Genomic DNA, 17,078 nt, shown 5'->3' with positions numbered 1-17,078 from the left:
AAACGTCCAAAAAACTGTGAATGCCACATGAAAGTGGGAGCCCTTACGAGTATTTTGGCATATAAAATGTTCTCCAAGTCAGTTTTTGGTAGAAGAAATTTTCCAATTTTCTCATATTCCACTGGTGGTCAGGACGGGAATCTGGCTCTGGAAGCCTTCATATAAAATCGTCCAAAATACTGTGAATGCCACATGAAAGTGAGAGCCCTAACGATTTTTTTGGTATATAAAATGTTCTCTAAGTCAGTTTTTGGTAGAACAAATTTTCCAATTCTCTCATATTACACTGGTGGTCAAGACGGGAATCTGGCTCTGGAAGCCCCCATATAAAATCTTCCAAAAAACTGTGAATACCAAATGAAAGTGGGAGCCCTTACGAGTATTTTGGCATATAAAATGTTCTCCAAGTCAGTTTTTGGTAGAAGAAATTTTCCAATTTTCTCATATTCCACTGGTGGTCAGGACGGGAATCTGGCTCTGGAAGCCTCCATATAAAAGCGTCCAAAAAACTGCGAATGCCAAATGAAAGTGGGAGCCCTCACGAGTATTTTGGCATATAAAAGGTTCTCCAAGTCAGTTTTTGGTAGAACAAATTTTCCAATTTTCTCATATTCCACTGGTGGTCAGGACGGGAATCTGGCTCTGGAAGCCTCCATATAAAAACGTCAAAAAAAAACTGTGAATGCCAAATGAAAGTGGAAGCCCTTACGAGTATTTTGGCATACAAAATGTTCTCCAAATCAGTTTTTGGTAGAACAAATTTTCCAATTTTCTGATATGCCAAAATATTTGTAAGGGTTTCCACTTTCATTTGGCATTCACAGTTTTTTGGACATTTTTATATGGAGGCTTCCAGAGCCAGATTCCCGTCCTGACCACCAGTGGAATATTTGGAGAACATTTTATGTGCCAAAATACTCGTAAGGGCTCCCACTTTCATTTGGCGTTCACAGTTTTTTGGCCGTTTTTATATGGAGGCTTCCAGAGCCAGATTCCCGTCCTGACCACCAGTGGAATATGAGAAAATTTCAAAATTTGTTCTACCAAAAACTGATTTGGAGAACATTTTATATGCCAAAATAATCGTAAGGGCTCCCACTTTCATATGGCATTCACAGTTTTTTGGACGTTTTTATATGGAGGCTTCCAGAGCCAGATTCCCGTCCTGACCACCAGTGGAATATCAGAAAATTTAATTTGCGATGTTATATATGGAAATAATAACTGTGGTATGAGAATTCATTATCGAACAAAATTTATTTCATGGACATTTTCATTCATAATTTTATAAATAAATTTTGTTTTCAAATCGGTTCCAGGTTTTTTCTCTGACGCACAGTTGAAAAAGTATTAAATGTGAAGTTTCGATGTTCTGAGTTACCCTGTAATTTTTGGTGAAATTCAATGTTATCGATAGTTGCTAACTTCACGCTTGTGATTATCTTGTTCATGGCCCAATTATAAGGTCTTCCTTCGAGCGAATTAATCTAAAAACAGCTGTTATTTTACCAGATGAAATGTCAAAATTCATGCTTGAGGCGAAAATAGATATTTTCGCCTTGACAGAAGAATTTTGTGGCGAATATGTTTGTTGTCATTTTTTGTATGTATAACACATGGTAGAAAAATACAGGTAGACGCATCGACGCAGCTGCTGGGACAATGAACCGTCAAACCGTCCGTCTGTCCATGTATTCTTGTGAACAAAATGCAGGTCGCATTTATTATCCGATTGTGATGAAATTTTGCAAACAACATTTGTTTGGACCAAGGACGAACCCCATTGATTGAGAAAATCGGTAAAAATTTAGATATAGCTCCCATATATATCTTCGTCCGATTTGCCTTTTATTGTGCACCAAACGTGTAATATCAGCCCGAATAGTATGGAATTTTGCACATACAACCAAATTAGGCCTGAAAATAAGTATGCCATATTTGATCGAAATCGGTTCAGATATAGCTATAACTCCCATTAATATTTTTCATCCGATTTGTTATTTTTGTCCTCCGCATCAGTAATATGCTTTCTGTAACAACAATTTTTGGGAATATATATGAAATACAGCTCAGAAATACCTTTGCTAAGTTTTACCGAGATCGGTTCAAATTTGGATATAGCTTCCATATATAACTTCGCCCGATTTACCTTTTATCGTGCACCAAAAGTCTAATATTTGCCCAAATGGGATGGAATTTGGCACATACGACCGAACAGCTATAGCTCCCATATATATTGTTCATCCGATTTGTTATATTTGTTACCTACAGCCGTAATATGCACTCCGTAACAACGATATTCAGGGAAATATATCAAATACAGCTCAGAAATATCTTTGCCAAATTTTATCGAGATCGGTTCAGATTTGGATATAGTTCCCATATATATCATTATCTGTTTTCAAATTAATTTTGCACCAAATGGGCAATACAAGTCCGAATTTAAAAGATACAAATGCTTCGGCATATTTAGTCCTTGGAATTTTAAATTATATTTATAATCATAGCGTGTATGATTGAATTCTCCCATAAAAACTTTTAATTATTAAGTGGAGCTCAACTAAATTAGCAAAGTGGTGTAGGGTATCATAAAGTTCATTGCCACAGCAGCTATGCAATGCGACTACCTGTATTCTTCTACCATCGTTTTGAAGTTTGTTTTTGTTGCAGCGAATTCAAATTTAATTGACAGATCGTCCGGTAATCAGCTGAACTGGAAGGGGGACCTTATACTTGGATCATGATCTTGTTGGCGCCAAAAAAATGCGATACTTTAGAGTTGGCATTATTTTCCCACCAACTGTGCCTACTGGTCGAAATGTGGATCTAAGCTTAACACAAAATTCAAAATGGAAATACAAAATAAGACGTGTGAAATATTGGAAAAACCCTATGCTTCTGTCAATGGTGGCTCCCCGAAATGCAACGGAACAACAAATGGGAATTCAAAAGTAGAACGTGAAAATGCTTCTGTCAATGGTGGCTTCCCGAAATGCAACGGAACAACAAATGGGAATTCAAAAGTAGAACGTGAAAATGCTTCTGTCAATGGTGGCTCCCCGAAATGCAACGGAACAACAAATGGGAATTCAAAAGTAGAACGCGAAAATGCTTCTGTCAATGGTGGCTCCCCGAAATGCAACGGAACAACAAATGGGAATTCAAAAGTAGAACGTGAAAATGCTTCTGTCAATGGTGGCTCCCCGAAATGCAACGGAACAACAAATGGGAATTCAAAAGTAGAACGCGAAAATGCTTCTGTCAATGGTGGCTCCCCGAAATGCAACGGAACAACAAATGGGAATTCAAAAGTAGAACGCGAAAATGCTTCTGTCAATGGTGGCTCCCCGAAATGCAACGGAACAACAAATGGGAATTCAAAAGTAGAACGCGAAAATGCTTCTGTCAATGGTGGCTCCCCGAAATGCAACGGAACAACAAATGGGAATTCAAAAGTAGAACGCGAAAATGAGGACGAAGGACAATACTTAAATCTGATAGAAAGGGTAATAAAAACAGGTAATGATGCGTATTTTCATATGTAATGTTTAATTTATTTTTACGTTTTAAAGCCTTACGGGGCCAATAAATGTTTTGGCTTAACTCGAGTTTAGTAAAAACTCTTAAATTTTTTCCAGTGGTAGGTATTTTTACCGTGATCCCGGGAAACTATTTTTTTCTTGGGGGACGGACCTGGGACCCCAGATTTTTGACCCGAAAGAAAGATAGATATCGTTGGAAAGCTTATGAAAATACGGTTGATGATAAGATGTTACGGTTCGGAAGTTATAGTCAAATTATAAATTATATTTTTTTAACCCGGATTTTTTATAAAACCCTCAAAAAGTCAAAAAAGGTTCCATTATGGGGGACAACAAAATTGTTTCTAAATTATAGCTGTCACTCTTACCTTTCCAAAATGCTACAATTTGTGCTAATACCTGTATTGAGTCCAGAGATATAGGTCTTTCCATCCGCATAACCCGATTCTAACCAGTTCATTAAAACTATGTTTTCAATTAAAAAAAGGTATATTTCGCGTAAGCATCAAATTCAGAAATCTTTGGTTTGCGTTAGCCGGTGTTAGTCATACTCAGAGGAGAAAATCTCAAGAACCAGACGAAGGCCGGTTTTTTACAAAATGTGTCAAATTTAGAAAAGTTTGGTTCGCGTTAGCCGGTGTAAGACATACCCAGAGGAGAAAAACTCAAGCCCCGGCCGAAGGCCGACTATTTACAAAAAGTGCCGAATTTAGAAACCTTTTGTTCGCGTTAGCCGGTGTCGGACATACCCAGAGGAGGAAATCTCAAGGCCGGCTATTTACAAAAAGTGACAAATTTAGAAAACTTTTGTTATTCCGACGACTGCTACGCGAAATAAACCTTTTTTTATTGAAAAAATCATTTTAATGAACTGGTTAGTATCGGGTTATGCGGATGGAAAGACCCATATCTCTGGACCCGAAAAAGGTGTTACCACAAATTGTAGCATTTTGGAAAGGTAAAAGTGTCAGCTATAAGAAACAATTTTGTTGACCCCCGATAATTCGACTATAACTTCCGAACCGTAACATCTTACCCCATCTTGTGACCACTTGGATAGGTATTTTCATAAGCTTTCCAACGATATCTATATTGTCTATATCGGGTAGTTGGATCCGGGTCTAGTCGGGGTCTTAAACCCGGACTTTCGGGTCAAAAATCTGTGGTCCCAGGTCCGTCCCCCAAGAAAAAAATAGTTTCCCGGGATCAGGGTAAAAATACCTACCTCTGGAAAAAATTTCGAAAAATTCGAAGAGTTTTTACTAAACTAGAGTTGTTTCAATGTTTTTAAGTGGTACTAATACGGTTTGTTTCATATTTTAGGAGTCACAAAGGATGATCGCACTGGTGTAGGTACCTTAAGTATTTTTGGTGCACAAATGAGATTCGATATGCGCAAGAGCTTTCCTTTATTGACAACTAAACGGGTATTTTGGAGAGCAGTTGTTGAGGAATTGTTATGGTTCACACGTGGCTGCACTAATGCAAAGGAATTACAGGACAAAAATATCCACATCTGGGATGGTAACAGTACTCGCGAATTTTTAGATAAGCTTGGCTTTACAGATCGTAAAGAGGGCGATCTGGGTCCGGTATATGGATTCCAATGGCGTCATTTTGGTGCAAAATATCGCACTTGTGACGATGATTATACCAATGAGGGAATAGACCAACTTGCAAATGTAATCCACACAATACGCACAGATCCCGATAGCAGACGCATTATAATGACCGCTTGGAACCCTAGCGATATACATTTAATGGCTCTACCACCATGCCATTGTATGGCTCAATTTTATGTGGCAAATGATGAATTGTCCTGTCAGCTGACCCAACGTAGTGCTGATATGGGACTGGGCGTTCCATTCAATATCGCCTCTTACGCTTTGTTAACTTATATGATTGCCCACATAACAGGTCTTAAACCAGGCGATTTTATTCACTCATTGGGTGATACACATGTCTATTTAAATCACGTTGAACCATTAAAGGAGCAGTTGAAACGTGAACCACGTAAGTTTCCAAAATTAATAATCAAGCGTAAAGTTACGGATATTGAGGACTTCAAATTCGAAGATTTTGAAATTGTTGGCTATAACCCGTATCCGAAAATTCATATGGAAATGGCCGTTTGAAACAGCGTGATTTTTAAATTTCAAAAATACAAAAAACGGCTGTGGGATAAACGTTTTAAATACATATGAGAATGGCTGCAAAGACCTAAAATGGTAAAGACTAGACAAAATGCATTCTGAGCAAATGGTTTGTGGCTATACTACCTTGATTAACAGTTCATGACAAAGGCATGTTAATATAAAAAACACAATTATATGAAAGAGTGACAAATAAAAGTTTGGATAATCTAAAATATTAGTTTCAAAATTCAATTCCATATACCTTCCCAAATCATTACATACTGCCTTAGCGGTTTAAATTGCTTATATATATGTCTTTGATGGCTGTTTCAAACATCAGTATATTAAAATAACAATTGACAATATCAGAAAAAAATATTTTATATGTTGCACATTGAAATGATTTTTTAAATAAACAAAAATATAAAAAAAAAAACTGTTCTCCATTTTCACATTGAACTGTGGAATTCTGATTTTCATTTCTATTAATCAAATCATTTGCATCGGGTAATAATAGAAATTACAAAATATATTTCTTTCCAAAAGGACACAATATTTTCTTGCTTCTTACATTACGTCTGGTATCACCTCGTATGACCTTTACCTTTTCTTGCTCTTTTGGCCAAAAATTCCAAAAATAAAAAACAAATTTGCTGTATAGATGTTGAAACTAATTTCGATAGAAAGCGTAATCTGCGAATAAATCAGCTTTCCGTGCGAATTCCAAAGAAGTTGACTACCGACTAAACGTAAATATAAAACAAGCATTTGATTGGTTTACGAGTGCGGACACGAAGTGTCTACGTATACTCATACTCATGGTAGAATAATACAGGCAACAGCAATTGTTGTTGGACAACAATCGTAACAACAACCACATACAGTTTTGTTTTTGTACGTAATGCAAGTGTCTGAGTTATGTGTCCAAAAATGTAAACAAAATAAATAATTTTCAATAAATTATTTTAATTTCAGAATTATACATTTTTGGAATTTGGATTATTAAATTGAAAATGCAGAAGAATAGTTCTTAAAATATTCAATTTTAATGCTTTCACATCATTCCCCTGAATGTATAGTTGTTAGCTTTTGGTCCTATTCTCTCAACACTTCAAGCAATTGCTAGAAAATCGTGAAAAGGCAACATCCTTTCCAAGTTGAAACCAAACAGCACACATACATAAAGTATTCTACATTTTGCAATTTTAGAAAACATGAAATATAACCGCAAAAAAAAGTTTCCGAACCATCGCCTTTAGCGTTTCGTTAAATACAACAGTGAAATTTTATAACAAAAAAGGGTATGCCTATTGTATGTCTGATATGGAATTAAATTAAAAACGTCATATCGAATTTAACACTAGTATTACTATAGAGTCAAATCAGCTGGGACTTGCTGTTACCTGTAATAATTATACCATGGTACAATGAAGAGAAGGTAGGTGAACTTTGAAGGTCTACCTGTTTGGCTTGTAATGTCAAAAATAGTATCAAAACAATAAAAAATCAAACAACTTGTTGCATTTATTTTGAATAAATAATTTAATACCACGATAACTGAGTGAAAGGTCAACACCTCTTTTCAAAATCATGTACAATATATATCTATAAAAGATTATTTCGCTATAAAAATCTCTAGATTTTGTGATTAAATATTGAGATAATTTTTTTATTTCAAATTGTTCGAATGTATTAAAGTTATCTATACATAAAACACTTCCTGTCTGCTATACATTTCTCATAGCTATGCAAATAATATGGGTGGACTCACAGTAGACTCAGCCCCCTGTATCTTCTGCAATCTTTGATCCAAATCTTAAGTAAGCCTGAGGAGTAAATATACCCTAAAGTACCTTTTAGGTAGCATGTCACTACAGCGAGAAAGCTGACGATGTAGTAAAAGAAAAAAGGGTACACCCCACCAGAACCACCACAAAACCTAATTTTAAAGCACCAAAACTAATTTTCCGGATATTTTCTTGTAAAGAACATTATCGCTGTTGAATATGAAATCAACGTTGCCAACGTTACCAAGTGTGTTAGGATGATGAAGAGATAACAACGATTGGACATATATTATCGCAAATGTCCTTCGTTGGAGCGCTGGAGACTACGATCACTCCATTTCCAGTCTCTGTGATTTTCAAAAATGTTGTATTGAACGTGCTATAATCAAACCAAGATGCAGCGGCTTCAGCATTACTTTTAATCGATGTTGGAAGTTTTGAATATTTGCTTTTGTAATAGAAAAAACAACAATTTTGAAAATTTTTAATTCAATATTTTGATTGGAAAAATAATTTGCCCCAAATTTTGTACTTCAAATCAATTCGCCCTGACTACAACTTTGACACATCAAGTTTCCAAAAAAGTAGCTTTGTTGTAATTTTCGCCTATGTTGCTACTTGGTATTTCTACCATGGTTCTACCTTAGTATTGTATTTGAAATTTATTTTTCTGAAAAAAAAATCGTAAGCTAACGTCACTAAAGAACTAAAAATAAATAAAACAAATAATACGATAAACTCTGAAATTAATTTTATTTATACAATCCATTGCAATCGAACTATTTGAAAACATTTTCCATTTTCTTCCAGTACCTGCAAGAACCTATTATTTTTGCAATTTTCTTCAACATCATAAAGGGAAAATCGGTTATCGCAGTAAAAACTTTTATATTCTTGCAGTTCAGGAATAGATCAACCGTCTCCAACAAATACCTATTGTTCCTGCAAGTCCAATTGATTTAGTCATCCATGGATGCACAATTTTAGCTGGATTTTACACCATCATGAGCAATATAGGTCATTATCGGCTCTTAAAATATTTATTTCTTATATTTACTTAGGTTTTATCGTCAATTTTATGCTCTGCGAGAATCTACTAATTTTGTTGTGTATTAGTTTTTTTTTTTTTTTTCAATGACAGAGCATATGACAGAAATGCAATAAGGTGTGTCTGGTTACTTTTCCTGCAGGAATTGTCCAGCAACATCTTTCTGAGAGAGTGAGGTAGTTTTATTCTCTTTTGCAAGGAAATTGCGAAAAGTAAACAGACGGCATTCCTGCAGAAGCTTGCAACTAATCAGCTGATTTGTCAAAACAAACCAATTTGTCCCCCATTAAAAGAATTAAACGAAAGGAACCACCACCAATTTCACAAATTTTATAAATAAAAAGCAAATTGACAATAAAATAAAAATATGAGCAATAAAAGGAAGATAGATTTGATGTATTCCGCGGAATCCTTTAAACCTGTTGCTAATGTCATTTGTCTAAAAATGTTGGGAATAGTCTTTTATTTTCTTATTACATATTAATATTTATGTTTTTCACATTTTGTAAAGTTGTTCTCCAAAAACTATAAGTCTTGTTATTTCCAAAACAATATTTTCAAATTAAAAGCACAAAAAGAAATAAATAAACGATAGAAAACATCTGATTGAATGTCGATGAATGAGAAGAAGAAGATTGCAAGAATAGGTGTGTCCGGTTACCCTAAAATTTGTAACAATTGTTACAAATTGTTACTGGAAGTCGTCTGTTAACCCAAAAGTTCTGCAAAAGAGAGCGGTTGGAGAGAGAAATTTTGACAGTTCTTTCAGTGAGAGTTTGCAAATTCTTGCTGGAAAAATTTCTTCCAGCAATCTCTTGCAACTCTTCTTCTTCTCATTCATCGACATTCAATCAGATGTTTTCTATTGTTTACTTATTTCTTTTTGTGATTTTAATTTGAAAATATTGTTTTGGAATTAACAAAACTAATTGTTTTTGGAGAACAACTTTACAAAATGTGAAAAACATAAATATTAATATGTAATAAGAAAATAAAAGACTATTTCCAACATTTTTAGACAAATGCCATTAGAAACAGGTTTAAAGGATTCCGCGGAACACATCAAATCTATCTTCCTTTTATTACTCATATTTTTATTTTATTGCCAATTTCCTTTTTATTTATAAAACATGTGAAATTGGTTGTGGTTCCTTTCGTTTAATTCTTTTAAAGGGGTACAAATTGGTTTGTTTTGACAAATCAGCTGATTAGTTGCAAGCTTGTGCAGGAATACCGTCTGTTTACTTTTCGCAATTTCCTTGCAAAAGAGAATAAAACTACCTTACTCTCTCAGAAAGATGTTGCTGGACAATTCCTGCAGGGAAAGTAACCAGACACACCTAATAAATTTTTCCATCAAGAATTTGCAAACTCTCACTGAAAGAACTGTCAAAATTTCTCTCTCTAACCGCTCTCTTTTGCAGAACTTTCGGGTTAACAGACGACTTCCAGTAACAATTTGTAACAATTGTTACAAATTTTAGGGTAACCAGACACACCTAATATAAAAGTTTCTACTACGATAACCGATTTTCCCTTTATGATATCGAAGGAAATGGCAAAAATAATGTGGCGTTTCCATTGCACTTGATTCGCTCTCTATTCGTTGTTTGACCCTTAACTATGAAAAAACTACTTAATTCTTCACACAAAATTTCCTGAGCGAACAATCATATTTGTACATTGTTAAAATCAAATCACTCTCAGAACAACGAAAAAATATGTCCCATCCCTAACAAATGAGAGCATTTATCGAAAAAATTAATTATGACATTTAAAAATTGAAAATAGAATAATTTAATGAAATTTTGAAAATTTTTGGGAAGACTGAAATTTATGAATGAAAACTACAATGTAGAATAGCATATGTACATTCAAACGAAAGTAAATTTTGTTTTCTCTCTCATCCGAGGTACGCATTTTGTCCACGAGTTGAAATTACCACAGAAAACAGGAAACAAAAGAGGCAATATTTTCAAAATATTTGTATCGGCAGAAAAAATGTTTGACAAGTGTCTCTCCAGCAGAATTTAAAAATAGAAAAATACAAAAATATGTTCAAAATGTCAACATTTACACAAAAAGTTGGAAACGTGAATGAAAATTATAAAATTAATGTTTTAATAAATCTTTGGGAGAAAAATAATCATTTCTTCTATCCATATTAGTGAGAATTTAATGTATTTTAGTATAAATTCCCATTAAAATCAATAAACAAAATTTTGAAAAAAAGAAATTATTTTACTATGAATTACGAATCGTGCCGTATGAACGGGTTAATTCGTGTACCTAATTCTGAGAGCGAACAACGTTGTTCGGTTTCCAATGGAAACATGCTATAATACATGCGTGAAGTTAGCAGCGTTGCTAACTATCGATAACATCGAACTTCACCAAATCTACAGGGTGACTCAGAACATCGAAATTTCACATTTAATACCTTTTCTTCAACTGTGCGTCAGAGAAAAAAAATGGAACCGATTTGAAAACAAAATTAATTTATAAAATTATGAATGAAAAAGTCCATGAAATAAACAAATTTTGTTCCATAATGAATTCTCATACCCCAGTTATTAATTCCATAAAAACATCGCAAATCAGTTTATGATACAACAACATTTTCAAATTCTGATATTTCACTGGTGGTCAGGACGGAAATCTGCCTCTGGAATCCTCCATATAAAAACGTCCAAAAAACTGTGAATGCCAAATGAAAGTGGGAGCCCTTACGAGTATTTTGGCATATAAAATGTTCTCCAAGTCAGTTTTTGGTAGAACAAATTTTCCAATTTTCTCATATTCCACTGGTGGTTAGGACGGGAATCTGGCTCTGAAAGCCTCCATATAAAAACGTCCAAAAAACTGTGAATGTCAAATGAAAGTGGGAGCCCTTACGAGTATTTTGGCATACAAAATGTTCTCCAAGTCAGTTTTTGGTAGAACAAATTTTCTCATATTACACTGGTGGTCAGGACGGGAATCTGGCTCTGGAAGCCTCCATATAAAAACGTCCAAAAAACTGTGAATGCCACATGAAAGTGGGAGCCCTTACGAGTATTTTGGCATATAAAATGTTCTCCAAGTCAGTTTTTGGTAGAAGAAATTTTCCAATTTTCTCATATTCCACTGGTGGTCAGGACGGGAATCTGGCTCTGGAAGCCTTCATATAAAATCGTCCAAAATACTGTGAATGCCACATGAAAGTGAGAGCCCTAACGATTTTTTTGGTATATAAAATGTTCTCTAAGTCAGTTTTTGGTAGAACAAATTTTCCAATTCTCTCATATTACACTGGTGGTCAAGACGGGAATCTGGCTCTGGAAGCCCCCATATAAAATCTTCCAAAAAACTGTGAATACCAAATGAAAGTGGGAGCCCTTACGAGTATTTTGGCATATAAAATGTTCTCCAAGTCAGTTTTTGGTAGAAGAAATTTTCCAATTTTCTCATATTCCACTGGTGGTCAGGACGGGAATCTGGCTCTGGAAGCCTCCATATAAAAGCGTCCAAAAAACTGCGAATGCCAAATGAAAGTGGGAGCCCTCACGAGTATTTTGGCATATAAAAGGTTCTCCAAGTCAGTTTTTGGTAGAACAAATTTTCCAATTTTCTCATATTCCACTGGTGGTCAGGACGGGAATCTGGCTCTGGAAGCCTCCATATAAAAACGTCAAAAAAAAAAAACTGTGAATGCCAAATGAAAGTGGAAGCCCTTACGAGTATTTTGGCATACAAAATGTTCTCCAAATCAGTTTTTGGTAGAACAAATTTTCCAATTTTCTGATATGCCAAAATATTTGTAAGGGTTTCCACTTTCATTTGGCATTCACAGTTTTTTGGACATTTTTATATGGAGGCTTCCAGAGCCAGATTCCCGTCCTGACCACCAGTGGAATATTTGGAGAACATTTTATGTGCCAAAATACTCGTAAGGGCTCCCACTTTCATTTGGCGTTCACAGTTTTTTGGCCGTTTTTATATGGAGGCTTCCAGAGCCAGATTCCCGTCCTGACCACCAGTGGAATATGAGAAAATTTCAAAATTTGTTCTACCAAAAACTGATTTGGAGAACATTTTATATGCCAAAATAATCGTAAGGGCTCCCACTTTCATATGGCATTCACAGTTTTTTGGACGTTTTTATATGGAGGCTTCCAGAGCCAGATTCCCGTCCTGACCACCAGTGGAATATCAGAAAATTTAATTTGCGATGTTATATATGGAAATAATAACTGTGGTATGAGAATTCATTATCGAACAAAATTTATTTCATGGACATTTTCATTCATAATTTTATAAATAAATTTTGTTTTCAAATCGGTTCCAGGTTTTTTCTCTGACGCACAGTTGAAAAAGTATTAAATGTGAAGTTTCGATGTTCTGAGTTACCCTGTAATTTTTGGTGAAATTCAATGTTATCGATAGTTAGCAACGTTGCTAACTTCACGCTTGTGATTATCTTGTTGGCGCCAAAAAAATGCGATACTTTAGAGTTGGCATTATTTTCCCTCCAACTGTGCCTACTGGTCGAAATGTGGATCTAAGCTTAACACAAAATTCAAAATGGAAATACAAAATAAGACGTGTGAAATATTGGAAAAACCCTATGCTTCTGTCAATGGTGGCTCCCCGAAATGCAACGGAACAACAAATGGGAATTCAAAAGTAGAACGTGAAAATGCTTCTGTCAATGGTGGCTTCCCGAAATGCAACGGAACAACAAATGGGAATTCAAAAGTAGAACGTGAAAATGCTTCTGTCAATGGTGGCTCCCCGAAATGCAACGGAACAACAAATGGGAATTCAAAAGTAGAACGCGAAAATGATTCTGTCAATGGTGGCTCCCCGAAATGCAACGGAACAACAAATGGGAATTCAAAAGTAGAACGTGAAAATGCTTCTGTCAATGGTGGCTCCCCGAAATGCAACGGAACAACAAATGGGAATTCAAAAGTAGAACGCGAAAATGCTTCTGTCAATGGTGGCTCCCCGAAATGCAACGGAACAACAAATGGGAATTCAAAAGTAGAACGCGAAAATGCTTCTGTCAATGGTGGCTCCCCGAAATGCAACGGAACAACAAATGGGAATTCAAAAGTAGAACGCGAAAATGCTTCTGTCAATGGTGGCTCCCCGAAATGCAACGGAACAACAAATGGGAATTCAAAAGTAGAACGCGAAAATGAGGACGAAGGACAATACTTAAATCTGATAGAAAGGGTAATAAAAACAGGTAATGATGCGTATTTTCATATGTAATGTTTAATTTATTTTTACGTTTTAAAGCCTTACGGGGCCAATAAATGTTTTGGCTTAACTCGAGTTTAGTAAAAACTCTTAAATTTTTTCCAGTGGTAGGTATTTTTACCGTGATCCCGGGAAACTATTTTTTTCTTGGGGGACGGACCTGGGACCCCAGATTTTTGACCCGAAAGAAAGATAGATATCGTTGGAAAGCTTATGAAAATACGGTTGATGATAAGATGTTACGGTTCGGAAGTTATAGTCAAATTATAAATTATATTTTTTTAACCCGGATTTTTTATAAAACCCTCAAAAAGTCAAAAAAGGTTCCATTATGGGGGACAACAAAATTGTTTCTAAATTATAGCTGTCACTCTTACCTTTCCAAAATGCTACAATTTGTGCTAATACCTGTATTGAGTCCAGAGATATAGGTCTTTCCATCCGCATAACCCGATTCTAACCAGTTCATTAAAACTATGTTTTCAATTAAAAAAAGGTATATTTCGCGTAAGCATCAAATTCAGAAATCTTTGGTTTGCGTTAGCCGGTGTTAGTCATACTCAGAGGAGAAAATCTCAAGAACCAGACGAAGGCCGGTTTTTTACAAAATGTGTCAAATTTAGAAAAGTTTGGTTCGCGTTAGCCGGTGTAAGACATACCCAGAGGAGAAAAACTCAAGCCCCGGCCGAAGGCCGACTATTTACAAAAAGTGCCGAATTTAGAAACCTTTTGTTCGCGTTAGCCGGTGTCGGACATACCCAGAGGAGGAAATCTCAAGGCCGGCTATTTACAAAAAGTGACAAATTTAGAAAACTTTTGTTATTCCGACGACTGCTACGCGAAATAAACCTTTTTTTATTGAAAAAATCATTTTAATGAACTGGTTAGTATCGGGTTATGCGGATGGAAAGACCCATATCTCTGGACCCGAAAAAGGTGTTAGCACAAATTGTAGCATTTTGGAAAGGTAAAAGTGTCAGCTATAAGAAACAATTTTGTTGACCCCCGATAATTCGACTATAACTTCCGAACCGTAACATCTTACCCCATCTTGTGACCACTTGGATAGGTATTTTCATAAGCTTTCCAACGATATCTATATTGTCTATATCGGGTAGTTGGATCCGGGTCTAGTCGGGGTCTTAAACCCGGACTTTCGGGTCAAAAATCTGTGGTCCCAGGTCCGTCCCCCAAGAAAAAAATAGTTTCCCGGGATCAGGGTAAAAATACCTACCTCTGGAAAAAATTTCGAAAAATTCGAAGAGTTTTTACTAAACTAGAGTTGTTTCAATGTTTTTAAGTGGTACTAATACGGTTTGTTTCATATTTTAGGAGTCACAAAGGATGATCGCACTGGTGTAGGTACCTTAAGTATTTTTGGTGCACAAATGAGATTCGATATGCGCAAGAGCTTTCCTTTATTGACAACTAAACGGGTATTTTGGAGAGCAGTTGTTGAGGAATTGTTATGGTTCACACGTGGCTGCACTAATGCAAAGGAATTACAGGACAAAAATATCCACATCTGGGATGGTAACAGTACTCGCGAATTTTTAGATAAGCTTGGCTTTACAGATCGTAAAGAGGGCGATCTGGGTCCGGTATATGGATTCCAATGGCGTCATTTTGGTGCAAAATATCGCACTTGTGACGATGATTATACCAATGAGGGAATAGACCAACTTGCAAATGTAATCCACACAATACGCACAGATCCCGATAGCAGACGCATTATAATGACCGCTTGGAACCCTAGCGATATACATTTAATGGCTCTACCACCATGCCATTGTATGGCTCAATTTTATGTGGCAAATGATGAATTGTCCTGTCAGCTGACCCAACGTAGTGCTGATATGGGACTGGGCGTTCCATTCAATATCGCCTCTTACGCTTTGTTAACTTATATGATTGCCCACATAACAGGTCTTAAACCAGGCGATTTTATTCACTCATTGGGTGATACACATGTCTATTTAAATCACGTTGAACCATTAAAGGAGCAGTTGAAACGTGAACCACGTAAGTTTCCAAAATTAATAATCAAGCGTAAAGTTACGGATATTGAGGACTTCAAATTCGAAGATTTTGAAATTGTTGGCTATAACCCGTATCCGAAAATTCATATGGAAATGGCCGTTTGAAACAGCGTGATTTTTAAATTTCAAAAATACAAAAAACGGCTGTGGGATAAACGTTTTAAATACATATGAGAATGGCTGCAAAGACCTAAAATGGTAAAGACTAGACAAAATGCATTCTGAGCAAATGGTTTGTGGCTATACTACCTTGATTAACAGTTCATGACAAAGGCATGTTAATATAAAAAACACAATTATATGAAAGAGTGACAAATAAAAGTTTGGATAATCTAAAATATTAGTTTCAAAATTCAATTCCATATACCTTCCCAAATCATTACATACTGCCTTAGCGGTTTAAATTGCTTATATATATGTCTTTGATGGCTGTTTCAAACATCAGTATATTAAAATAACAATTGACAATATCAGAAAAAAATATTTTATATGTTGCACATTGAAATGATTTTTTAAATAAACAAAAATATAAAAAAAAAAACTGTTCTCCATTTTCACATTGAACTGTGGAATTCTGATTTTCATTTCTATTAATCAAATCATTTGCATCGGGTAATAATAGAAATTACAAAATATATTTCTTTCCAAAAGGACACAATATTTTCTTGCTTCTTACATTACGTCTGGTATCACCTCGTATGACCTTTACCTTTTCTTGCTCTTTTGGCCAAAAATTCCAAAAATAAAAAACAAATTTGCTGTATAGATGTTGAAACTAATTTCGATAGAAAGCGTAATCTGCGAATAAATCAGCTTTCCGTGCGAATTCCAAAGAAGTTGACTACCGACTAAACGTAAATATAAAACAAGCATTTGATTGGTTTACGAGTGCGGACACGAAGTGTCTACGTATACTCATACTCATGGTAGAATAATACAGGCAACAGCAATTGTTGTTGGACAACAATCGTAACAACAACCACATACAGTTTTGTTTTTGTACGTAATGCAAGTGTCTGAGTTATGTGTCCAAAAATGTAAACAAAATAAATAATTTTCAATAAATTATTTTAATTTCAGAATTATACATTTTTGGAATTTGGATTATTAAATTGAAAATGCAGAAGAATAGTTCTTAAAATATTCAATTTTAATGCTTTCACATCATTCCCCTGAATGTATAGTTGTTAGCTTTTGGTCCTATTCTCTCAACACTTCAAGCAATTGCTAGAAAATCGTGAAAAGGCAATATCCTTTCCAAGTTGAAACCAAACAGCACA

At 35.3% G+C, this 17,078-nt stretch overlaps 2 protein-coding genes across 2 annotated transcripts; both read left to right on the top strand.

Moving 5' to 3' along the window:
- The first annotated feature begins 2,772 nt into the window (after positions 1-2,772).
- Positions 2,773-5,910, top strand: LOC131801091 (thymidylate synthase-like). Its single transcript, XM_059119157.1, has 2 exons — positions 2,773-3,519; positions 4,866-5,910. The coding sequence occupies exons 1-2, from the start codon at positions 2,850-2,852 to the stop codon at positions 5,675-5,677; spliced, it is 1,482 nt and encodes a 493-aa protein (XP_058975140.1). The 5' UTR covers positions 2,773-2,849; the 3' UTR covers positions 5,678-5,910.
- A 7,092-nt stretch (positions 5,911-13,002) lies between these two features.
- Positions 13,003-16,136, top strand: LOC131801090 (thymidylate synthase-like). Its single transcript, XM_059119156.1, has 2 exons — positions 13,003-13,745; positions 15,092-16,136. The coding sequence occupies exons 1-2, from the start codon at positions 13,076-13,078 to the stop codon at positions 15,901-15,903; spliced, it is 1,482 nt and encodes a 493-aa protein (XP_058975139.1). The 5' UTR covers positions 13,003-13,075; the 3' UTR covers positions 15,904-16,136.
- The last annotated feature ends 942 nt before the right edge of the window (positions 16,137-17,078 follow it).

Source organism: Musca domestica, unplaced genomic scaffold (assembly GCF_030504385.1).
Source record: "Musca domestica strain aabys unplaced genomic scaffold, Musca_domestica.polishedcontigs.V.1.1 14, whole genome shotgun sequence".
NCBI classification, from domain to species: Eukaryota; Metazoa; Arthropoda; class Insecta; order Diptera; family Muscidae; genus Musca; species Musca domestica.
The sequence above is the reverse complement of the archived record's forward strand: the minus strand, read 5'-3'. Positions and strand labels throughout refer to the sequence as shown.

Excerpts from the sequence above, each read along its gene's own strand:
- LOC131801091 (XM_059119157.1), top strand. The coding sequence starts at position 2,850 with ATGGAAATACAAAATAAGACGTGTGAAATATTGGAAAAACCCTATGCT. Across the intron at positions 3,520-4,865 it reads AGAAAGGGTAATAAAAACAG|GAGTCACAAAGGATGATCGC; the intron begins GTAATGATGCGT and ends TTCATATTTTAG.
- LOC131801090 (XM_059119156.1), top strand. The coding sequence starts at position 13,076 with ATGGAAATACAAAATAAGACGTGTGAAATATTGGAAAAACCCTATGCT. Across the intron at positions 13,746-15,091 it reads AGAAAGGGTAATAAAAACAG|GAGTCACAAAGGATGATCGC; the intron begins GTAATGATGCGT and ends TTCATATTTTAG.